The sequence below is a fragment of the Hippoglossus stenolepis genome, chromosome 14 (assembly GCF_022539355.2).
Source record: "Hippoglossus stenolepis isolate QCI-W04-F060 chromosome 14, HSTE1.2, whole genome shotgun sequence".
Classification (NCBI taxonomy): Eukaryota; Metazoa; Chordata; class Actinopteri; order Pleuronectiformes; family Pleuronectidae; genus Hippoglossus; species Hippoglossus stenolepis.
Genome location: NC_061496.1, coordinates 8,153,805 through 8,179,398, shown reverse-complemented (window position 1 = coordinate 8,179,398; position 25,594 = coordinate 8,153,805). Strand labels below are relative to the sequence as shown.

Genomic DNA, 25,594 nt, shown 5'->3' with positions numbered 1-25,594 from the left:
TGTTACCCGACCTTTCCTCTTTCCGCACTGCTCTGTCAGCCGTTTTGTCCTCTTTCATGTTCCCTCTGATTGATCACGACACAGGGGAAGTTCGGGCTAAAAGGGTTTCGTGCTGTCGTACAAATTAGAGGCAGTAAATTTGGGGGCCTGGTTCCTTTCAAAGGTGACGTTTGTGTGTAATATCCTGCAGATTGTTATGTTTACCACAACACAATACTTTTTTCCCTTTTGTGCATTGTTACCAAAAATAGTGTATTATTTAATTTCTCACTTTTACAAGCCACATGTTTTAGCCTTAACGGCCGAGTAGCTTAATGAATGCTGATGATTGACACTTAGGCTGTAACACCACCTCAGCTCCAACTAAAATATCTGAACAACTATTAAATGATTTACCAAAAGAAATACAGACATTTATCGCCCCTTAAGGATCAATTTGATTAACTTCAGTGATCTTTAGCCAAATAAACTAACGCTACACTAAGATGGCTAACATGATAAACATCATACCTGTTAAACATCTGCATGTTAGCATTGGCAACGTTTTGGTGATCGCTCCACTTATCGTCAAGCACCAGGTGAAGTTTTTACACTTCTTTGATCAGATATAATGATATTTACCTCAACCTCAGCTGTATTGTTTGTTTATTAGCAAGTATTAGCATGCTATACTGAGATAAACATCATAGCATGTTAGCATTAACAGTTAATTGACTGATCTCTCCACTGATTCATTGGATTTCAGTCTTGATTAACCAACTGACCAATACACTTAAATGGAATAAAGTTTGAATAAAGTTAAAAATCACTTGATATGTGTGACTATATATATACATTTAATTCATCAAAATGCAAATGTCAAACAGACAAATTTATTATACAATATGAATGGTTTTTCATAATAAATATAATACATTTGTACTTTTAAATGTGTAAAATAAATATTTGGGGAGTTGACTCGACCCATTTGTGTGTCAGACTGTTGTTCAGCACTGACAAACAGCCGGAGCTGTTAGTTTCTGTCCTGTCAGTTTCCTGTGGTTCTGGTTAATGTCCCTCTAGAGATGTGGGGTTGAAACAACCAGGTCCAGTACAGCCAGTTCCACCCTGTACCCGTGTAGAGTCGAGGTGTGTGTGTGTGTGTGTGTGTGTGTGTGTGTCATGAGACTGAAAACAAAGGATTTCCTCAGGAGAGGAGACAGGCTGACTCACCTGTAACACTCAGTACAGTGAGTTTACTTTAATGTGTTCTTATGCAACATGGAAGGCATCTCAAATATTTGTACTATCCAGATGAGAATTTTATTTTTCCACGTCCGTCTGATGCTTGGGGAAATTCTATCGTTTAAAGTGCAGACGTCAGGTGTTCTCAGGAATTTTTGACATGAGTAAGAAAATATAACTGCTACCGTCAGTTTCACAATGTAAGAAATGACGTCCATCCATTGGCTGTAGCTCAGCAGTGTCGACAGAAAATACTTTGAGGGTCACAGAGGAGCTCGAGCCAATACATTTTAAAATGATTGAAAACATCATTTGAGGTGTTTACTTCCTCTTACGTTTTGGCTTGACCTAAGGAAGAACCCATCAGGTTTTGGAGCCGATCCAGATAAACGGGTGGATCCTTTTCTTTCACTATGTCAACACGTGCCATGTGGTGATAAAGTCGTCCGTCCTGGTCCTGGTGCTGTTTTTCCTCTCTGAGAATCCCTCTCGTTGTTTATATGATTCCCACATTTACGTCAAATGTGATAATGCACATTTCAGACACTAAAATTATTACCAACCACATCAACTCTTAAACATGACAAGTTAAAGCACCTGCCCCCATAAATATGTGTATTTGTTTTATTTTACATTTATATTCATTCTGTCTCCTGTTGTTTCATACTGGAAACATGGTTTATTACAAAAATGATTTTAGTTTTTTATGGATTTATGATCGAACACATTCCTACAACAGCAAACACCAGCTGACTGGATGTGCTCATGGCTTTGTGCTCATGAGAGGAAAAGGAAGTAGTAAAGCTTGAGGGCAGTTCATACAACAGCTACTGTCCTGAAATGCACCATAAAAGTGCCAATGAATAAACTCGCAGTCCAAACTCGTCTGTGTTCAGTTAGCGATAAAAACTACAACCATCCGTCTGATTCACGCCTCATTTCTTCCTCTTGGTTTTTCCCTCTGTACATTGTTTAGGATGACCGACGAGTCTGTGATGACGAGTTTATGACTCGATGTGTGTATCATCATCCGGGCTGAGGTAGAAACTCAAACGTGTGAACCAGCAGGAAACACAAATCCAGCTATTTTGAGAATATTCTGTTTATAGCAGACGAGTGAGCGGCTGCTGCCCAAAGTCTTTGTTGTATTTTTACTGTCACAAAGACGCCGGGGACAGAACAGTTGTTTGGGTTCATTTCATTTTTTAATTCCATGGCAATAAAAAGAATTTCCAGTGTCATTTGTTAAACTACATCAATCACAGTGAGTGACACACAAGAGAGAAAATATTTACACCATTGACATTTACCTGAGAGTAAAGATACAAAGACTTTTCACAGTAAATGAGCTCAAACACGAGTAAAAACACAAAGGAGCCTTCAGCTTAAAGCAGAGCTAAACAAAGCATGCACCACAGCAACTGTGTCATTAAAGAGGAAGCTGAGTATTTACAGGTTGTGTTTGATGGAGTGGGGGGGGGATCAGGATATTAATATATACACTCTGCTGCTTCCTCTCATCTCCCCTGGAAGACAAAACGTTAACAACCATGATTAACCATCAATGAGGTGATACAATAAAATGTGTCAAATCAAGAATACTTGAATTAAAGTTGATGCAGTTTGCAGAATAACATTTTATTTACAATAATGCATCAAGAAATGGTGCACGAATGAATGTGTAACTGCTCAGTAATCGTGTCGTGTGTAAATTGCTTCTTACAATGAATAAAAAAAATAAATAGCAGATTTGTAAGTTTCTCTTGTAGTTTACCGTTGCAGGTTTGTTGATGCCTTTTGCCCCGTTAGACCAGTTAGGCACAGTCTGTCTGTCCTGCTGGGACGCAGCCTGAAGGCCTCCCAGTTTAGGAACACCAGGCTGCAAGGACAAGATGGTTTTATTAAACACAGCTTCTCAGACTCTTCATGAACACCTGCACCGTTCACCCATAACTGTGGAATCAGAGATGACTCATGACTGAAGATCTGTTTCCCTTTGTTATCTCTCCTCGTCCGTCCTTCCGGCTGCTGCAGCGTTCAGACTCCTCTTATCTGCTACAGGTCACGTGCACAACCTGACCTCTGCTCTGATGTCAGTATAACCAGTGGAGGAAATCTTATTTATGAGATAAGATATTTATTTATAAGTTTGTGCTTTCAGGACATTTAGCCTGAAGGTTGAAGCAGTGGATCTTTGAACCTGTTTAACACTTTATTTGGGCACGAAAATGAATTTCTGTCACATGTGAATGATGGTTTCATTCTGCACTTCCTCTCCCTCATTAATTTCATGTCAGACAAAATAACAAAGTGGTTATATATCCTCTGTGTCCTTTATATTTATCATCTGTGTTTATTTTACCTTAAGAGCGGATTGAGCAATTTGCATTAGGGTCTTGACTTCTTGCTCTTTTAGGCCCAAACGATCTTCCAGCAGCTTCTTCTCATTCCTCAACCTGTTCTGCTCCATCAGTAGCTTTTCAACCTGAACAAAATATTCATGTGTTAATGGGAAACATTTCTTTTTTATCACATAAAACAGGAGGAGATTATCATATACAGTAGATTTTATAATGTCACTCGTAGTTTTATAACCAGATCCTGAGGAAGGACTGTTGTTCCATGGATCTCTCCACTTCCCAGCCACACACACATCCGAACACAGTGCACATCCCAGCTCAGGTCAAATCTACCTGGTCGTCATGAGTCCTTTGCTTGAGCTGCAGCTGCCCGGCCGCCTCGGCGATGGTCTTGCTGCGATTCTGCTCACACTGCTGCAGATCGGACGACAAATGTATCGTCTGCACCTCCAGACGACTGGACAGGGCCTGGATCTCTGACACCTGGACCAAGAAAATCATTCAAATCAATAAAATTCCAGTTTAAATATTGTTTTTACCTCGGCCAAGGCGGTTTGGTTTTCGCCCCTGGTTTGTTTGTTTGTTTGTTTGTAAGCAGGATTATGAAAAAACAGATTCCCTCAAAACCTAGCAGAAGGATGGGACATGCAAGAAATCACTCAACTTTGGTTTGGATCTGGACCAAGTGGTGAACCCAGGATTTTTGTTTTCCACCGTCTTTAAAATTGGGACATAAGCCATTTGATTTCCCAGAGAATAATTTATGGATCTTGATCTTGGATGATTGAATTGACGGGGACAGTTGGGCCTTGGTGGAGGTGTGCTCTCTACTGAGTGCCCTTCTAGTTGCTTTGTTGGACACGTCAGCAGAGAGGATGGCAGAGAGAGAGAGAGAGATAATGGGCTTTAGTTGAACAATGTGTCAGACTCTCTGTAGCAAATGTGTTTCCAGATGGCGCCTTTACATAATCGTACCTGTTTTTGTTGCCCGTGTGCCTATTTCTATCTGAATGTTGGCGATGCAAATCCTTTTCCTCAACGTCATGCTGGTGTTCAGGCTTTGTAGCTGAAGTAAGAACAGAATCTATGCTCACTGTGTCCGAGAGGAACCAAAACATGTTATTGTTGCTCTAAATCAACTGTTTACTGCCTCGGACGCTGATGACGGCTTCTTACGTTTGACCAAATATGGAGCTGAACGTAACGTAAAGGTTCCGTAAGTTTTAATGTACGGTTTGAAAACTCAGCTTATGTCATGACCCGCTTTTTCCCAGGACTCGGCCCAGGTCAGATGTCGGATTAAAGATTTAATGTTTGTCGAACTGGTTCTAAGTTTCCCAACTAAAACACAAGCAGCCTTGATGATATCACATTTATATCCATGTGTTATATACTCTTCCCTATAAAAATAAACATTAATTAATAAATATATTTTTATCTTAAAATGCTCATGAGAACCATCTTCACCCGACAAAAAGGAGACAAAAGAAAGTTAAATTGATTGTTTTCATTGAAGTTGAGTTTGGATCTTTCTGCATGAAAATAACTGATAAAGATGATCTCAGATAAACAACTCCTGATCCCTCAGTGAGTTTCGCACCCAAATTAAATATTGCTTCAACCTACTTGCTGAGGTGTTTGTGTTGCTGCTGCTGTATCAGCAGAGACACACACTTCACCTCTGCTTTGACCCTGACTTCACCTCAGAGGATGTGTCTCTCTTTAACTAGATTTATCACGAATGATGCTGCGCTCAGACTTCCTCCCTGGAGGAGCCGGTTTCCCATTCAGTTGGTTGTTTGGAATATTCCACCAGCTTTTCACGATAGAGAGAAATATCCACTGTGAACAGTTAAACCAACAGAAACAGAGGTGGCACCACAGCATGTAGTCACTCAAACCTGTTTTAAACAGGATGTGGTGGAATTTAATTTCTTTGTTTTTTGGTTGGTGGTATTTTTCTGCTTTCACTCCTTACATGGTTTATTTTGTTGAAAATCAGTGATGGGAATCTTTCCTGTTGTGCTCTATATCATCTGCAGACATTAGTGGAAAATAACAAACAAATATAACGTTTAAAATGCCTCTAAATCTCTCTTATGATTCAAGTTAAACAGTTTAAGCCTCAATAAAAACTTTAAATATAAAACTTGAACCCCTTCTTATCCTGTGAATCATCTCAGGACCCTCAGACTTTCCTTCTGACCCTTTGAGGGATCCAACCCCTGCCACCATCAGCAGTAAAAGGTCTTTTATACATGAATACATCAGTATCATTTTGATATACATTACATACTATATGTCTACAGAACAAGTACAGTACTTCTACTTTCGGTACTATAAGTACATTTTGCTGATGTTTGCATACTTATAGCCGAGTAGGTGTTGAGGATCTAAATTCCTCTTCTACCTGTTGATCTAGTTTCTATTAATAAAAGAAGCTATTTCTCTGCCCCTTACCTACAAGTTTCTAGTCCGTCCATCTGTTATCTCAAATAATAACGTCAAGGATCACACACTCACACTTTAATGACGAAACATTCACGCACCTTGTTGCCCACTTTGTCCAGATATATCTGGAACTTGTTCTCCACGTCTCTGGACAGGTTGGTGCAGCTGTTTCTTATCTTCTCCATCTGCTCGTGCTGGCTGTCACACGTGAGGTGAAAGGTCAGCTGCTGCGGGAACAGGTTGTTGATGCGGTTCAGGAAATCCCTGGTCACCGTCGTGATCCCGTCCAAAGACTTCGCAAAGTCCTCTTTGCACTTCCTGGGAAAAGAAACCAATAATAAAAAGCCCTTTAATCTCAGTATTTCCAGATACACACAGTGAGCAGACACACACACACACACACACACACACACACACACACACACACACACACACACACACACACACACACACACACACACACACACACACACACACACACACACACACACACACACACAGCACTGTACCTGGTGTAGGTGGTGAGGTGCTCCTTCACCATGGTGTTCTCCCTGCGCAGGCTGATGGCGTCCTGGTGGTGTGTGTCCCGGTCTTTGAGGGCATTGTCTCTCTCTTGGCTCAGGTACTGAACCATCTGGGTGAAGTTTGCCTGGATGAGGTTGATCATTGCTTTCTGCTGAGCGTTGAGGCTCTGCATTGTTCTTAATTCACCTGGAGAGAAGAGAAGAACCGAGTTTACACAGGAAACATTAAATGGGAAAATTATACTCATTCAATTTTCTGAAAATATTAATACAGTTTCTAATAGATCACACTTTACAGAGGGTTTACAAGTTGTAAATAATGGCATTATTCATTTCTAATAAATAATTTAACAATGCCTTATAGATCAGCTATTAAAGATTAACAAGAAATACTTCTTTTTTTTCTAATAAATCAACAGATTTGTTGATATAAATGTTAATAAATCATTAATAAATAAATATAAACCATCAATTAAACCAATCTGTTAAATAACAGCCAGAGATATTTTCCCAAACCTGAGACTCAAAACCTTATTACTGTCTTAAAGCTGATTTACAAACCATTAATAAATAACTTATTAACATTTATTAGAAGCTATGGACCCTTTAGAAAGTCGTACCTATATTCATTTTTATTTATCTGTATCTGAAACACTTTAGCCATAGAATCATTCTGTCCAGTCTCTATTTTAACATTATTTCACTTATTAGTAAACAGCACAGTATTAGTCTGGTATCACATACTGCTGCTGGTGACGGGAACCGGGAGCTGGATCGGAGAAGTGGGACGCCGCAGAATGCTGAGTGTTGTTGCACTGGCTTTCTCACAGGCAGCCTGTGCATGGAAGAAAAGATGACATAACATTATTCATGCTTTGTGGCTTATAACTAAAACCATGGTGACACAAAGAAAACTAGGGATTCAAAGTAAACCTTTCAATCTTAATTTTCAAAGATTTGATAAGCCGTGTTAAAAACTACTTGACAGTTTGTGGCTTGTTGCTTCTCGGTAATTTTTCTTTTTAGATCTTTTCCATATTAATCATCCACTCACCACTTTACTCTTGAGCTGATGTTCTGTGTTGTTGGCGTCAGTCTTCAGCTTTGCCAACTCCTTCTCCAGTGCAGCTTTCTCTCCTGTGCGAGCTGCCAGCTGAGCTCCCAGCTCGCCCTTCTCCTTCCTCAGCTGGATGTTGATCTCACTCAGTCTGTTAAAGTTCAGCTCCAGGTCCTTCAGAGGAACAATCACATCACTCAGCATCATCATCACTGTTTTTCACATGTGGACAATAAGTCCATCTCATTTTTAAAGCCTAACAATGGTCTGAAAGATCATTCCACAAAAAACATGGTTTGTTTAATGTTACTTAACTTTGAAATAGATATGATTATAATGTTTTCTATGGGAATAGAAAAATATAAGAATACAAAAATATAATTCAAATGTAAGTATTCGTCTTAAAACAAGTCAGGAGATGATCTTTAATATCTAAGATAATCAAACTGAGATTTCTCTGCTCGTATCTCTATAGATTCTCTGAACAAGAAGAAACCACTGACCTCGACCCTCTTCTCCTCTGCAGACTTCTCTGGCTGTCCATAGATGAGGAAAAGCACCAGACTCACGATGATGAGGGACTGGATCAGGGAGGAGAAGAAGAAGACGATCCTCATGTAGTAGCCACAGCTCTTTCCTTTGGGCTTGTGCAGGGGCTCCCTTGCCTCCAGGCCAAACTTGGCCTGGGAGTAGCTGGAGCTGTACATGGCTGTTGGAGGAGAAATGGTGGCAGCTGGGTGTTCAGAAGATCTAAACAGGAATTATTTTGGTTGCTTCCAGCTGATGTGTTCTTCCCTGGAGAACAGGTACAGAGTCTTCAAGATCACCGCTGTCACACAGAAGAGGAGGAAGCCGGACGGTCTCCTGCAGCTGCACTGTCAGGGTGCCAGAGACATACAACCAGAAATGGCACGTAAAGATGGATGTAAACAATGACCCTCAGGTCTGTCAGGGGGCCATGTTTATAAATGCTGCTGGAGGCACACTTCCAGGCCATCCTGGCCCAGCCCTCACCTCACCTCCCTCTCTCCCCTCCCTCCCTCCCTCCCCTCCCGACCTCTGTCACAGTTACTGCCTCCAACTCAACCACAGAACAAACCACACGTTTTCCTACTGTGAGGAACAAATAGACTAATGTCACAGAGTAATCATTTGTTACTGGGAGGTATTTTCTTTAAAAAGGTTTGAATACTTAAAAAACATGTATAATTACAATTATCACTTTTCCAAAGACATTCGGGTGGAGGTTTGGTTAATTGGAGAATTTAAATTGTCTGTAAGTGTGAATGGTTGTTTGTCTCTGTATTGTGGCCCCGTGATGGACAGGTGGATCTGTCCAGGGTGTACCATGGGTGTACCCCACCTTAAACCCAACTAGGAGTGGTAAAGATAATGGATGTATATATTTATAATTAGTCCTTCTCTCTCATTGAAAAACCTAGTCCAATAAAATGTATTAAAGAATTAACATAACATAAAAAATACATGAAATTTGGAAAATTCAAAGATGTACGAGTTATGTAAACAAGATTTGTCTTTGCAACACTTGCTATTGGTTGTATGTGGTTTGATCAAATTCCAAATGTATTTAAGAATGTGCACCTCTGAAATTTAATATAAACTGAACTGAGTTCTGATCCTTATTTGTGTCAAACTCTACTTTCCAGTTCATACTGTGCTCCTACAGGACCACAGTGTTCCAGGAGCACTGGTTGATCTCTGGGTCTTGGGTACAGAATGAAGGAGGGGCCAACAAACAGATCTGTCACAGGAGCATCTCAGAGGTTAATTGGGGGTTTCAGCCCATAATAATATATCATAGTTTTAAGTTGATCGTGTTGTAAATCTTAAAATTTCACCTGAAAAATTACTTGTGACTATAATCGTCACATAATTGGAGTAGAATGAAAAATACAGTAAAAAGTATGACCTCTGAACTGTGGTGGAGCAGAGGTATTACATAGCCTCAAAAGCAAATACTCAAGTAAAGGACAAGTATGACAAAACTGTAGTAAATGTACAGTACTTGAGTAAATGTACCTGGTTGTTTTCCACCACAGTTTGCATGCGATAGAAACCAGAAACCAGAAAAGATCATCCGTGACTTCACATTTAAATATAGCTGCTACAGATTGTTGTAGAATTCCAGATGAACAATGTAAACCATTTAAGAAGTAAAAAAAAGAAGAAGAAGAAAAAAAAATAACCAACCCCCCAAAAAATTCCACCATATCCTGTTCCAAGCCGGCACGGAAAGGAGTCGTGGCTGCGGAGGAGTGAAGGAATGAAAACAATAGGGACCTGTCATTCTTCTGGGATGAGGGAATAACAAATTCTCCCTGCAGTACAGATGTAATGGATCCACCCCCCCTCTCGCACTGTTGTCCACACTGATGACGTGAGGAACAGTCGACTCTGCCTGGGGAAGGGTGTGAAAGGGGAAAGGTCCTCGGAGCCCAGGGTTTTCCTGCTCCCCATTGTCCCCGTGACAACCTGTCCTCACCGGATAAAAACTAATTTATGAAGGTACGTTAGAGTGACAGAAGATGAGTGACTATCAGGAGTCGGGACAGATGTCGGATCAACCTCTGGACAAAAACAGGAAACCTAATGAGTGTAGCCTGAGATAAAATCCCCTCATAAGTCCACAGACCTTTAGGGGGACAGGAAAATATATAGTTGACACTGAAGTAATATTCGCGCTATAGGTGGATAAGAGATAAGATTTTCAACAATAGATGCAAAAGCGGCTTAATCACTCTGTCATGCAGAGATCTGGACTCAGCAAAGGGAGCGAGTGAGGATTTAAGTAGAAAACTAAACTAAATCACCTCAACACTGATCAAAGCAAATGAATTATATCGAAATGGCCAGTATAGAATATAAAAGATATACATAGGAATAAGAACCCCCCTTCCTCCCACAGACCACCAGTGTTCTGAAGAGGAGTTTGAATTCAGTGGGTTTTCTCTCACGAGGGATTCTGCTGCCATCTCCTGACAGAACAGCAGCAAGCACAAAAACACAATTCAACACAAACTGTACACGAACACGAAAAATATGATTCAACACGTCTTTTTTGTTTAATATCCAGGAACAGTTTCAAAAAGCTCATCTATACAACGTGTTTCAAGTGCAGCCAGGCGGACTGAGCCAGGGCCCTTTTCACTATTTACCCACTGAAGCCACAGAGATCCTTCAAGGGGAAAACGATCTAAATCAAACGAGGCCACATTTATATTACTGTACATACTTTCACTGTCTGTGTAACATACAGGAGTGACACGTGAACACTTATTAAAAGCAACCCCATGTAAAATAAAATAAAAATAGATTTAAAAAAAGGCAACAAAAGGTGGAAAAATTACAAACTAACAAGGGGAAGGAAATATTACAGAAGTTGTAGCCTCCATGATTCAGTTCATCATTATTAGAAAAACAAACAGTAAGGGAGTATGTGTTTGAGAAAGTTGTATGCTTCTATTTTACTTATTTATTCTTTCCTAATCTTCTCTTTTGACTCATGTCCATCTCCTGGAATCTCTGACATCCTGTTCATCCCCAGGATACCTCCAGACAACTCAGATTTTTTCCCGCTAACAACAAGATTGTTTTATCATTTCCCCACCGTAGAACAATAAATGACTAATTTACTGTAACACCATGATGGTGTTGATAGTCACCTACTTGGTGACTTGCTCTGTCACAGGAAATGGGAAACTACCTTCAGTATGACTTGTACTTGGAAACACTCCCCCAGGCCCTTTTCTGTTGAGCTACAGTGTGTACATTTCACAGAGAAGCAGTGCTTTGTGAGTGCGTCCCGTTTTTCAGACTGTTGCCTCAATGTCCTGGGGATCGTCCCCCTCAAGCAGACTGTACGACGCATGACTCTGGAAGGGTCTCTGTAAGGGGTGAGCCAGAAGTTTGGCCATGCAGTTGTGCAGCTCGATGGCCGGTCCGCTCAGGGAAACCTCAAAGTGATAGCACACGCCCTTCGAGTCCAGGTTGCAGAAAGAGGTGTAGTTGTCCTGGAGACAGAAAATGTTAATTCAGTGAGTGTCAAAGAAGCAGAAATACACCTGGGAATCATTTAGATTGATCATATGGAAAAAAACGAATAGTTAACTCAGCTCTTCATGCCTTTGAAGCCCCTTCTCGCACCACTTACCATAAACAAGCGATGGAAATACAAAACTAAAGTGAAAATATTCTTGTTCCTTGTCTGTTAAACTCCCACTGTCTTAAATTTGAATAAGTTTCATCACACAGCGCAATTGGCTTTAACCACGAGTATCATCCTCACTTATCATTCCACCTGTTCATAAACAAGCCAGCAGGCTGACTAGAAAGAATTTAGTTTACACATAAACTTGACTAGAAGCAGACATATGGCCCAATGCATACAGGAACTGGCAGTGTAGAGAAAATTGACCCATCAAATCTGAATTCATAGTAATCTCATGAGACTTGACAAACCTGATCCAAACCACTGAATTGAGTCATGTAACTAACCACAGATAAAACCGACTCCAGCAGCTGTTCCACTCACCCTCCAGCTTGTGTCTTCGCCCTGCTCCTCCACCCCGTTGTGCAGATAGACCACATCAAAGAAAAAATATGGAGACTGGAGCATTTTCTGTAGCAGGAGACAAGAACAAGAGAGAATGTCACGGCTCAAAGCAGCCAACAGTAAACTAAATACATTAGCACAGATCAGTAGTGTTGTACTTACACTCACAGCCTCAGAAGGGTTGAACTGAAGCTGTCCCGCTTGTCGGCTGTAGATGAGCACGGTCCGCACCACGTAAGGAGGCGGGATGGTCTGAACATTCTCCATCAACGGAAGCTCGATCTTCTGGCGGCTAGAAAAAGAAGAGCAGACGATATGACCCACGGTGAAATCACCTTTCATGTGTTTTATGAGACCAAAAAGGGTTTTATTCAGACAGTACTTACATCACATTAAGAAGATCTTCCAGGTCTACGGAAGATAGTTAAGGCTCAAACTGATAAGAACTACAATTCCTTTACTGCCCTTGTGGCATGAAATGTAATTTAATTGTTTAAGAATTAAAGGATACTGAAGGACTCGCACATGTTAGTCTCCAGATCGTAGAGACAGCTGCACAGCTCCCTGGGGTCAGACGTGAAGCCTGACAACTACACAAGAAGAAACAGACAATTGTAATGTAACAACAAACAGGGGGGGGTGCATAGTGCACAGATACAGACATTACATGTAAACATCTGGAAGAGATTAAAGAGCTCCAGGACTCACCCATAGGGCATCATCATTGACTACAACCAGGGCAAACTCGTGCCTTTTGTCGATCTTGTGTTTAGTTCTGACAAACATCTCGATCATCTTCTGAGAAATGTTCAGGGCATTTGCTTTAGACCTAAAGGGAAAGTCAGTCAAATCAGGCAGTGACGACAAACATGAAGCATTAACACAGTGAAATATTAATTTATCCAAATGAAACTTACCCATTAAAAGATTCTAGCTTCGGCAATGACATCTCTTCAGAAAGGTCTAAGCAGATAATCTGAAACAAGTAAGACAACACAGGATAAAATAAACTTTAGGCTGAGTAATAGTTTTAAATTGATGTAGAGAATCACAAATCATAACTGTAGCGTGGACCTACCACTTTCTCTGGGCAGTTGACACGGGGGACACGGAGCTGGTACTCAGCTGGTGGAGGGACGGAGGCCGTCAGCGCGGGCTGCTGCTGTGTGGGCTTCGGCCTCTCTTTGGCTGCAGCAGCTACGGTGGACAGGGGCGCCGCGGGACCGGCTGCAGCCGCCACTGCAGCCGCAGGAGGAACCACGGTCTGGGCTGCGGCTGTTGAGACAGTCGTGGTGGTCGAGCTCGGAGGACTGTCGCTGGTCGACGCCTCGCCCTCCCCCTCCACCCGACTGCCCACCGCAGGCTGAGAAATGTTCGGGTTGCTGTTCCCGCCCAGGCTGCCGGTGCTGCTGCGGCGGTCCTCAGCCCCTTCAGGGTTGGAGCGTGTCCGAGGTCGCAGCTCCACCAGACGCTCCTCTCCATCCGCTGGCCCGGGCTCTGGTGTCTCCATGGTTACAGAGGTTACTAAGGATGTGGAGAGGATGAGTTCATGAGTTAGTTTGGCGATGCAGAGAATCTTTTTAACGGGAACTTCCTGAACATTTAAACTTCCTGTCCAGAAGTTGATTACACCTCCTAAAAATCGCTAAGAAAATGTTGACATATTTGATACGTTAATTTTCATCAGAGGGCGACTGACACTCTGGCTCCCATCCACTTACATTAAAACCTAAATCCAGCTACAGTTAAATCACAGTTGTAAATATAAAAGAAAGGTTTTAACTTCTAAATCTAAAGAAGAGTTCAACACATGACATGATCACAATGAAGCTGCAGGAATGACCTCATCACACCGAGTCGATGCAAAGTTCATCATCACACTTCAACATGTCAGTAAAAGCAACGCTACAGAATAAAAGGTGCGATTCACAAAGCGGAAGTAGAGACTATCACATTAATTGAGGAGAAGTTCACATAGAAACTGACACCGAGGCCACGAGCTAACAAACATTCATCACAGCTGGTGGAGCAGAGATGTTAGTGACAGTAGCATCTGAGCTGCTAGCATTAGCATTAGTTGGCTATCATTTAAAATACGTCTACGCAGGCGAGTTGTGACGTGTGAAACGTGTTGGGGTTAAAATGAAGATCGTAGACTTACGTTAATAACAGGAAGCGGAAAAAGTCTATAACGTAATTAACGTGACACTCATTGAAAGTCGCAAAATATTTCTACGACGAGCTAACAACTGTTTTGAACCGATAACTTCCTGACCGGAAATGACCAAACCCGGAACTACGAAGTCTCATGGGCTTATGGGTAATGGAGTTTAAAGGCTTAGCAAACCTCATCTGCAATATTTGTATTATTACTATACCACGGGAGTAATTATAGTATAAAACACATTAAAACATTAAAAACACATTTAAAAAATAGCTGCTTATAATCACACATGGTTTTGTAAATAATATCTGCTCCAGATTGGTTTTTAGAAAAGGTAAAATAATGATAATGATTTATAAGACAAGGACATATGAGAAATATCATACTAAAACACTCCAGTGTTAATAATACTAATAATTATTATATTATAATATATAATAATTAGTATAATAATAATCATGATAATAAATTGATTCCCACAGCAACAAGTTTCTAATGACATTACATTAGATTGGATATTTATCATTTTGAGCGAGCAGGATGTCCAGAGTTCACAACATCAGCCATAGTCTGCCACTAAACAAACATGGAAGCCAAAACAGGAAAGGACACGGCGTGACAGGGAATGGGTGGGGATGACTTTCTAAGTGTTTTCCACTTACTTCATTGATCACACGAGACGGGCAGACGTGCAGAAAGCAGACTGTCGCACGACTGACTGACTATTGGAATGTAATTACAGCAGAACAAACTGTCAGAACAGAAGACCTCTTCATTGTGTCAGATGTTTCATTGTCGTCAGTGAACTACAACAAGAGAGAAACCACTGCTGCTGGGATCGAGAAGTATGGAGGTAAGTTATGTCTCTGTGTTTACCTTTAAAATTAGTCAATTAAACATTGGGGAGGTTTGTTGCATCACCTGTAAAGTAAAGTTGACCAACAGCGACCAAGTCTTTCCCAGTGCACACTACAATAAGCTCTGTAATGTGACTGGGAATAGATGGGTGGTAGGCAAAAGAAATTTGAAATATGTTGCCATTTATAATCTACATTGAATGTTGGAATTTATGTGTATAGCATTTTAGACATTTTGTTGTATGTATGTATCATTTAATTTAAATGAAGCCGACATTTGTCCAAAACAAAAGATGGTTTGGTCCACAAATATTTGCGAAGCAGGAAGTTGGATCTCAGGATGTTTTAGTTTCCCCCTTTTCCGCTGCTCAAAACAATAGCTGCTAAACAGCACAGCAACAATGTCTGGTCCAAGAGCATTACAGGCTTTTCATGTGGATGCATTCTGAGGGATTTTCTTCCTTTAATTATGAGTCACTCTTCCCTGGATGATTTTACACAGGCAGTAAGTAATCGTATGAGTAGAACTGTGCAAAAAATAATATATAATAAAACTGCTAAAAACAAATTACTTTAATAGATCTAAAAGGTTGATTGTCACATCCCCATGTTCCTGCAGGACTCCAGCCTGGTCAGATGTGACAGTCTGGACGGTGGGTCAGGGTGTAACAGGGAGGTGATTGACCACATGACCTTTGACGTCGAGGGCTCTGACCCCATAGCAAACCTCGAGCCCTCACCAGCAGAACTGGCTCAGTGTGAGGCTGAAGTAGGGACGCTGCTCAGCATCATCGCTGAACTGAACAAGAAGATGGGGTCATTGAAACCCCCAAGGTAACATTAATGGAGTGTCTGATGAGATGTGTGAAAAGCTTGTAGCCTAGGAAGTTGTTACGAGTAAAAATGGTTTCTACTCTTCCTCTGCAGTGAACCAGGGGACCTGAGACCACCAGGACCATCCAGGCCTTTGGTTCCTGACCTTCTGTCTCACAGGCTCGTCAGAAGAAGCCCAGAGAGACAAACTGCTTCTGCTGCCGCATCGAAATCTCCACTGACTGACAGAGGTTCGCACTAGCACTGTGTAACTTTGTCTGTGTTCAGTAGACCTCATCCCTAAATCCCGTGCCCCTGTACTTTATTTCCTCCCGCCAGGCAAGACAAGAAACAAATTAAACCAAAAGCAATGTTTTATGTCTGAAAGAACAACTGATGCATTATTTCAAATACTCTCTCTAAGTCTGTAAAATACAGTAATTTATCTTAGAGAAAAGCAAACACACAGTAAGATGAGATCGGCCAAAGAGATTCTCATATTTTTGTGTGAAAGAAAGATGTTATTCCTTCATGTAAAAATATGAAACTGCCTCTCATTTTGTTTGGCTGCACGTCTACTTTTCCTCCACTAGTGGGCAGTGGTGTAGTCTGGACAAAGCTGCAGGAGGTGTTATCATCAGTGGAGGACTCCATCAGCTGTAGAAGACGCTGGGCCGCCCCCATCACCACCTCTGACCAGGAGAGGCAGAAAGAGCATCTGAGAGCAGCTCAGGAGAGCTGGGTCAAAGCCACTCAGGTGCTGATACGTCATGAGCCAATAACGTGTGCGAAAGCAAAAGCAATGTTGGGTCACACTTATCGACAAATTTTGCAAAAGCAACTTGATCCACAGAATCATTAGCTTTAGCCATTTGACTACATTTAATGGATCAGTCTTAGAGATAAATACGCTGATGTTCAGGTTCTCTTTAGGCTCCCATCAGCCCCTGCAGTAACTTTGTCTCACTGGTTGCAGATATTAGAGGAGATGGAAAACGAGTTTGGGATTTCTTGCCCATCGGTCTTACCAAAGGAGCTTTATCAGGGGGAAATCCTGGATCTGGAGAAACACGACTCTCCTCTCAGAGGCATCTTGCACAGTCACCAGGAGGAGCTGGGGAGAGCACAGAGCACCATCAGCCAGATGGAAGAGGAAAGGAACAAGGTGGGAATTACTCTGGTTTCAGTTTTGTTTATGACAAGGGTAAGGTTTTAAAATGTAAAGAAAGATGAGACTGGAGGTCATCGTGATGTTTGAAATACAAGACAATTCTCTTGTCTCCCAGCTGGTGAGTCTCCATAAGGCCTGGCGGTCAGGCTGCCGCTCTCCTTCTTTCTGGCCCACGACTGGAGCTCTCAGTCCAGACGTGGGCTCTCCTCCCTTCCCTGGTTCTCCTCCCTTCCCTGGTTCTCCTTTACTGCGCAGAAGAACATCCAGAGCTCTAACACCTCTGTCTGCTGCTGGAGACGGCTCTCCGCTGGGCTCTGTCACCTCAGGCAGCCCCTGTGCCAGCCCCATCAGCCTGGAGACCGAGACAGAGCGACTGAACAGGCGAGTGTGAGGAGCAGCCCGGGATGTCTGTTGATGCTGAGGAGACTTATATTCAAATGACTGAATAGATTTATTTTGTCCAATGACAGCCGGCATGTATGTCATATTGTAAATAAGTCAAAAAGAAAAACAATGTATGGAAACAGATTTTTGTTCCTTTCTTTGGTTTTTAAAAGCTATATTTATACTGTAGATATACTCAAACATATATTGTGTAAAGCATGTAGAGTAGAGTAGATTTCAGGCCTGATACAAAACAAGAAGGTTCTTTGAATCCTGGTTTGGCCGCAGCCTCTCTGTGGAGTTTGCATGTTCTCCCCCGTCTGCGTGGGTTTTCTTCACGTACTCTGGTTCCTCCCACAGTACAAAGACGTAGACTTGGGGTTAGGTTGATTGGAGACTCTAAATATACCGTGGGTATGAATGTAAGTGTGAATGGTTATTTGTCTCTGTATGTTGGTCCTGCAATATGCTGGCAACCTGTCCAGGATGTACGCCGCCCCTCTCGTCCAATGTCAGCTGGGATTGGCTCCAGCTCCCCGTGACCTTTAAAGGATAAGTGGTATAGACGATGGATGGATTTTTTGGTTTCAATTTGACAAGTAGCCAATACAATTTGGCTGGAATAATTATCCTGAACATCTAAGAAGCCAGAAACCAGTGATTGTCTGAGGTTGAGCTCAACCAATCTAGTAGTAGTGTACTCAAGTGTTTCTTCTTCCACAGCTGCTTTATTATAATTAATCAATTTGTGAAGTTATTCAGCCCATCTCTTCCTCTTAAGATTTCCCTTCTCCCTCTCGTGCAGGTACATCGAGAGGCTGAAGGCCAGAAACGAGCGTCTGACAGCAGCTCTGGAGCGGAGGAAGGGAGAGTCGGAGCAGATCAGCGTTACACTCAGCAGACTCGAGTCCGACTGCTCTGCCCTGCAGACGGCTCTCAAATACTGGTACTCGCACAAAACATACCTGTCACACCAGTTTAAAGGTCTATTCTTTGTCAGTTTTACAATGTTGTTTGACGTGTGTCACAATAACAAATCTAACAATCAATCAAAAAATATTAAGTTGAGTTTTTCTCATCTTGTGAGGACCTGTTTTGTTTTTGTGGACATGATTGACAGTGAGGAGTGTGAAGAGGCCTACAGTGAGCTACTGTCACTTTATGAGGCCCAGAAGCAGCAGAGCATTCCTCTGCAGACGGACCCAGCAGGTGTTTGAATACCACTTTTTAATACTGCTTGCACTCATACACAATGGGTATGCAGGTCATGCACACACACACACACACACAGTTGGACTCACAGTTTTTTCCCTCTCATCAGAAGAGGTCGGTGACAGGCAGCAGCCTGACAATCCATCGTCTGAGAAGTCACTGGGAAGTGATGAGCTGTCCACCTCCTTCTCAACAGCAGGGGTCACAGAGGAGACAGAAACACAGAGTCACACAGGGCAGAGGTGAGGTCATTAAGTACTGTTACACAATCAAGCTACATAACAGGATTGGTTAGAAAAGAGAGGAAGAATAACAGTTCAGAAACATTCCACACATCATTCTCTCCCTCCAGCAAAGATTAACGTTATGTAGACTAAAAGATATTAGAGATGGCTCAGTGCAGTGAGAAAATAATAAAGATATATATTTTTTTGCAATCAAATATGAACATTTCCTGGCCCATGTTTTTGTCTAATCAGTCACTACCTGTAACTCCACAGGTCACCTGAGCTGGCGAATCGAGAGGCTACTCTCCGTCAGCAGATTGAGCGTCTGAAGAGGGAGCGGGCGGCCATTAGCCTCCCTAAACCGAACCAGCAGCAAGAGAGCCAACTGAGCCCTGAAACCAGTCACCCAGCTGGGCCCAGAGGGGGACACGTGACCAGAGAGAACTTCAGACCTCTTGATGCCAAGAAAGAGAAGGCCTCCCTCTTCTATGAACTCATTTCTGTCAGGGTAGGAGCTGTGTGCTTACGGTCTGTGTTTACATTTGTACAATGAACAGTCGAGATGCTGCCATGTCTAGACAAAAAAAAGAAAAAGAAACAGGCTGTTAAAATCTTGCTGCAAGGACAAGATGAGAGGAAATGTGACGTTTGCATCATCTTTGCAGACAAAATCAACTTTGCTCTAAATAACCCTACCCTTAGTCTCACAATCCTAAAACACATGTGGGTAAACACAGGAAAGTGTTGGTACTGCTGATACATCTCTGAGGTCAGAGAGGGCTAGTAAAGCATGAAGTGACTGATCCCTGATTACTGCCACCAAGGAGGTTATGTTTTACTCCTGTCTGTGTGTTTGGTTATAACCAAGATTACACAGATTACTAGAAGATGGTTTCCATGAAACTTGGTGGAGGGTCAGGAACGAACTCATACAATGTTACTGTGGATCCAAATCAGGGGGAATCGGTGGTGACTGAAGTGAATGAAACCTTCATGTATTGCTAATGGGTAAATATTATTTTACAGGGAGAAATTAATTCATGAACACAATACAGAATGTATTTTTAAATGGTATGAGATCAAAATCATACAAAAGTACATGCATTGGGGACTTTGAACTTCAGACTCAGAAATGGAGGTAAAACCTGCTAGTTTGGATTAAATGTCTACATCTTGTGATCTGTCCACCATTGAGGACGTTCTTCCTTCACAGCTTTGTAAATCTTTAAACACTGTGGTTAATGGTTTAACAGTTTTGTTTCAGGAGGAGATGTCAGATCTGCGATCTCTAATCCGCCTCAAAGAGAAGGAGCTAAGGTGCCTGGAGTGGAGTTTAATGGCCCAGAAAGCTCAGGAAGCAGCTGGAGTCTTTGTGCCAGAAAGTCTCCGAGAGGAGCAGGAGGATCGTAAGACGGAGAAACAGGTAGGACACACTCGTACGGCAGCAACAGAGGCTTTTTTTTGTTTTAATTCAAATAAAACAAAGTCAAGGTGAAAAGAGCAAGAGGGAGCAGGACTTTGGTCCACTGTGACCGACCCGATTCAAATCCGGCTGTTCCACGTGGGAAATCACACGTCTACCAAAGCAGGATCCCTTCAGGCCATGAAGGATATTTTGGTTCCACAAGGTCTTCTGCTGCACCAAGCACCTCTGTCACTGTCGAATGACGTACAACTGAACAGCTACTTTACGCTAACACAACTTTCTGTCGAGCTCTCTGTGATCTTACACCGCACAGGTCTTGTTTTCTGATTTTCTTTAATGACGTTTTTTGATCTGCACATGGTCAGATCTCAAGTCGTGTACACTTCCTGATTCCTACTTAATAATTATTTTAGCTCAGTTTAGATGACTGTGTAAACCGTGTTATCTCCTCGCTGTTAGGTTGAATGTAAATTACTTTATTGAGCTTTAAAGATAATTTGTATGTTCTCTTTCAGAGGTTCTGTGAGGCTGCAGCTAAACTGGGTAGTGACGGGGACATTGTTGAAGCTCGAACCAGATCCATTCTGAAAGAGCTGCAGGCCGTCCTACAAAGGTGACGTATTCTGTCCTAAATACTGCCTCCCAAATTCAACCAGCTGAAATAGTTTCAATAAAATCATTTATCAAAGGGATAATAGAATCTATTATATTATTATTATATAACATTTGAGAGGTGAGAAAAATCTAAACAAGGGGACAGAAAACTTGGTCCCTATAGAATCTCTGACATATTGTCACCCGATAAAATCTGATTAAGATTCAAAACATGCACCTAATGGATGTCGTCAGTGTAAAATGAATCATCCGAGTAGACACTGCTGGTTTTGATCTGTTGCTTGGAAACAACATCAGCAAAACCACAGACCTTGGACATAAACAGCTTCTCATTCATTCTGTCAATCCGGCGCTTCACAGAGCGTCCTCTTTCTCATCTGATCTTGAGCTGTGAATACTTCTAAACAAAGCTGCTGCTGTTAACAGTCTCCATCAGGTCAATGACACACCATGAAAACATTCACGATTCTTCTTTGGGGAAATATCTTCTGTGCCTCAAGCAACGGGAACATCTTGACAGTACGTCCTCTCTTCTGTTGTATCTAATATTACGTTTGCTTTCAGGGAACAAGCCCTGAAGAAGAGATTAGCTTTAGTCCATGACTCATCGAACACAGCTCTCTCAGACAGAAGAGACAGCGGAGAGTTTGCACGGCTCACACAGGCTCACAGGTAAAAAGTCCTTGAGAAAGTATTCAAAAGAAGTATTTCATCCCCGTCTTTATGCAACCAAACTGAATCTGAAAAGCACTAATTGGATCTTGTGTGTGTTCTGTTCCAGTAAAGCCTTGAGCTCGTACCGGCAGATTCGCAGGAAGTACCGGGAGCAAGTATGGAGGCTGGAGCAGAAAGTGGCGGCCATGACGGACAGTCACCGCAACCAGAGTGGAGCGTCAAAAGCTGCAGGGGAGGCCGTGGAGTGGAGGAGGGAAGAGACTGTTCTGTGATTCTTCAGTCAGAGAATCAGCACAGCCAAATCATACAGTGTAGATTTCTGCTGTTTTCAAAAAATATATATATAGTTTATATTCTTATATATCTTTATATCCTGCTAATTCCCTTTATTGATAGTGTAAAGTGACATTTATGACCAAGCACAATCTATTTGAACTAAAACACAAGAAGCTTTGTATTCTTCTTGTCAATGTTGATTACAGCATTCAAACATTCACAGTGCGGAGAAAGCATGTGAACCCCCGAGGCTAATGACATCAAGAAGCTTACTGGAGTCAGGAGTTAGCAAACCAGTCGTAAGTGTAGATATTCATCTGTGCAGACTTAAAGATCAACCTGTTTCTTAATGGGGATGATTTAGTACCGTGGCTACTCACACCTATTTCTCAGGAATGTTTAAAATCAAACTTATTTTGTCTATGTGCTCTTTTACACAGAGCATCTGTTGCACTTCTGTCCGTCCTGGGAGTGGGATCCCTCACATGTCACTCACAGTTGTGCTATAGAAAGAAAATCTGATTGGATTTTACAATGCAGATCGCACAGTGAGGTTGAAAACAAGCTCAGAGTTGCAGCTAAAGGTTTGAAGGAATCACCGGAGCTGGAACATCTTTGTTAATGAGTCCACCAACACAAACTGGATATTGTTTTTCTTGGCCCTATCTCTGTCAACCCAGTGATGACATGTGAAGCAGTCGGTTGAGGCATTGATTGGCTCTGGAGAGGTAAATATAGAGCAGGTGGGGCAGTAGAACATGGAAACGCAGTGAATTCCCCCTGTTCAACCCCTTGTGAGAGTTGCCAATAAACCGAACAGGATTCCAGAGCTTAACTTGTCTAACAGGACTCACACATCACAAGACACATTCCTTATATCAGAGAAATAGCTGTCATGCCGGCTTGAATGTGTTGGGCTGACTCAAGGACTGAACCCACTGAGGATCGCGGGACTGACCTCCACAGCGCACATGTCCTTTCCTTTTTTTTCCCATACAAGCTGACTCAATAAAGCCTCGGCTGGCCGGCTGTGCTGCCGTGACAATGCTCCGAGAAAGGAGGGGGATGGGGGCCGGGACAATGGCTGATGTGCACACAAAATGTACGGCCAGCCCATTTGTCTTCTTTGCACTTTCATAGTTCTCTCCATCTTGATCTCTCTGCCTTCCCTCACTGGTCAGTTCAACCAAATTATAGACAAAAATCCCCCCCCCATCTCTTGTGGTATCCAGACATGCAGATGTACTTTTGAACCCATGGATTTGCCACAGGTTGCATGTTTATGAGTTGTATTCAGTGGAACTAAGACTTTTTCATTTCAGAAGTATAAAGATGGAAAACAAAACTTTATGCTGATTAAAATGAAAGAAATTCATTTTCAATTTTCAAAGTCTCTGCAACCTTGTATGGGTCCCGAACCTCAGTTTGGGGATTGTTGCATTAATGTTTTTGGTGATTTCAGAAAAATATTGAATAACATCTGCTTTATTCCACCACCATGACCTCTCCATGGACAGAATACCAAGGAGTTTATGTTTTCACTCCTGTCCATTTGTCTGCTTGTCTGTTTGTGTAATCTCATTTAAGATTATACAAAAACTACTGAACAGATAACCACCAAACTTGGAATGGGTCAGGGAAGAATCCATAAAATGTTTGTGCAGATACAGGAACTTTTTATCTATTTATTTTTTAAATCACTTACTTTGACACTGTAAGATTTGACATTTTCACTGATTTCCCACATAATAATTCACGGATCTTAATGGAAACAATGAGGCACATTATAGATTATTATGACGTATTATAACTGATTTCTATGAGTGTGTGCATTTAGGTGCAGCTTCATTGAACTTAAGGGGAGTATTAGGAATTGGCGGAGGTATGCGTTCTGCTAAGTGCAATTCTAGTTATATGTAGTACACCCCAAATGTCAAACTCAATTCAACTTGACGGTCTTGGATAATGCGGATTTGTTAACACATGGACACAACTAGTAACCTACACCACAAGAGGAATCTAGAACTAGTTTGAATCAACCCTTTGAAGGCTTATCTCTTCACATCTCCTCATATCCATCTTCTTCTATTTACATCTCACTGATACCTCAATTTCTCTACCCTCCACCCCCATCTTCTCTCCTGGCTCATCTCTCAATCATATCTGTCCCCTCTCCCCCCTCCAGCCGACCCTGTGCCCTGACCTACCCGAGCCGGTCAGCTGCAGCTGTGACCGGCGGTCAGGAGGTTAAGGCAAAGGTTGAGTGTCACACCCACAGGGTCACAACGATGCCTGGCTGTTGTGTTATCCTGTGAATGGAAGGTTCAGAGTGCCAGACGATGTGGCGAGTCCCTGACGCCCTGACTCTTGCCTGCGTTTGCCCTTTCCCGAGCAAAGGTCAGCGCGCGGGGCCTGTCCTCTGCACTGCCCCCATACCTCCAGGTCACCATCGCTATTGTTGTAATAGCTGCCATTAGAGCAGATGATACAATTATCGATCCATTTTGTGTTTCCTCTCTCTGAGGTCTGCGTTGAGCCTCTGAGTTCATCAAAGCTTTTTAGATGAAGAAAGAAAGTATTTAGTGCTACATCAAGTACAGCCTCATGTGTGGTGATATATAATTACCGCTCCATCCCATGATTTCAACAGTGTCACTGCCAAACTGTCACAATATATACCTCAATTATATGTGTGAGTGATATACAGCACTATCGTAAGAATATTAATGCTGATGATTAATGTGAGCAAAAGTGTTAATATATATAAATAAAAGCAGCATTTTGCCTTTTTTTATCTGGTCGAGGTGAAGCTAATTTGAATCATATTAAATTTATGTATTTTAAGATATTAAATATCTTGTATATGAAAGTGTGTTGTTTGTTGTTGTTTTTTCATCATATTATTCTTTATTGTTTCCAAAAACAGAACAGACAAAAAGCACTCTAACATGAAAGAAAGAAAGACCTTCACAAGTAAATGTCCTAAAGCTAATAAAATAACATATTTCCATTCTTATTTACTCAATGTCTGGAGGTTTCATTTATGACAATAACAGTACCATATTTTATTTGTGCATCAAAATTGTAATTTGAAAAGTAACTAGCAACCACAGCTAATACATATGTATATAATCTAAGTATAAATGATTCTGTGTGGAAATACTCAAGTAAAGTAGTACCTGTTCATTTAATTTTTGAGTAAATGTATCCATCACTTGAACTCATTGAATTGCTGGAGCTGTTTTAAATCGATCGAACACAAATATCACTTAAACATGTTTTTAAAATCATCTGTGTAGAATGAACGTAACCTTGGTTTAACCTTGACCCCACATGAAAGTGTAGAAGGTCTAATCTAATCTGCCTCCTGATAAGGTTACTGCAGATACCGTCTGTGAAGAAATGTGCATCGAAAAACAGTTTGTAAATGTGCACCAATGACCGAGTGCGATAAGAAAGTTAAACAGCATGAGAACTTAATGATTCTGTTATTTAAATGGTCGGTTTTTTTGTGAAGGTATAAGAGCTGAAACAAACACCGTGTTCACTTCTATGCGCCACATTTCTGGACAGATCTCTACCCCC

At 41.7% G+C, this 25,594-nt stretch overlaps 3 protein-coding genes across 5 annotated transcripts; 1 reads left to right on the top strand and 2 right to left on the bottom strand.

Annotated features, from left to right (window-relative positions):
• Positions 1–2,410: 2,410 nt before the first annotated feature.
• On the bottom strand, positions 2,411–8,575 carry plvapb (plasmalemma vesicle associated protein b). The gene is made up of 9 exons (XM_035175707.2): positions 8,120–8,575; positions 7,614–7,790; positions 7,304–7,394; positions 6,545–6,746; positions 6,134–6,353; positions 3,918–4,067; positions 3,587–3,709; positions 2,999–3,103; positions 2,411–2,750 (listed from the first exon to the last, which is right to left on the bottom strand). The coding sequence occupies exons 1-9, from the start codon at positions 8,321–8,323 to the stop codon at positions 2,742–2,744; spliced, it is 1,281 nt and encodes a 426-aa protein (XP_035031598.1). The 5' UTR covers positions 8,324–8,575; the 3' UTR covers positions 2,411–2,741.
• Positions 8,576–10,675: 2,100 nt separating this feature from the next.
• babam1 (BRISC and BRCA1 A complex member 1) lies at positions 10,676–14,487 on the bottom strand. Of its 2 annotated transcripts, none has more exons than XM_035176935.1 (9): positions 14,351–14,487; positions 13,268–13,713; positions 13,107–13,165; positions 12,898–13,018; positions 12,701–12,779; positions 12,576–12,603; positions 12,352–12,481; positions 12,169–12,255; positions 10,676–11,647 (listed from the first exon to the last, which is right to left on the bottom strand). In XM_035176935.1, the coding sequence occupies exons 2-9, from the start codon at positions 13,697–13,699 to the stop codon at positions 11,447–11,449; spliced, it is 1,137 nt and encodes a 378-aa protein (XP_035032826.1). In that variant the 5' UTR covers positions 13,700–13,713; positions 14,351–14,487; the 3' UTR covers positions 10,676–11,446. The 2 variants fall into 2 exon arrangements, with proteins under 2 accessions (XP_035032826.1, XP_035032827.1); XM_035176936.1 differs by having other exon boundaries at positions 12,576–12,600.
• Positions 14,488–15,013: 526 nt separating this feature from the next.
• Positions 15,014–24,878, top strand: ushbp1 (Usher syndrome 1C binding protein 1). Of its 2 annotated transcripts, none has more exons than XM_035176934.2 (14): positions 15,014–15,206; positions 15,830–16,044; positions 16,138–16,274; positions 16,617–16,780; positions 17,000–17,188; positions 17,310–17,575; positions 18,384–18,524; positions 18,699–18,787; positions 18,903–19,032; positions 19,291–19,525; positions 20,282–20,440; positions 20,959–21,056; positions 21,623–21,730; positions 21,840–24,878. In XM_035176934.2, the coding sequence occupies exons 1-14, from the start codon at positions 15,201–15,203 to the stop codon at positions 22,003–22,005; spliced, it is 2,103 nt and encodes a 700-aa protein (XP_035032825.2). In that variant the 5' UTR covers positions 15,014–15,200; the 3' UTR covers positions 22,006–24,878. The 2 variants fall into 2 exon arrangements, with proteins under 2 accessions (XP_035032825.2, XP_035032823.2); XM_035176932.2 differs by having other exon boundaries at positions 18,900–19,032.
• The last annotated feature ends 716 nt before the right edge of the window (positions 24,879–25,594 follow it).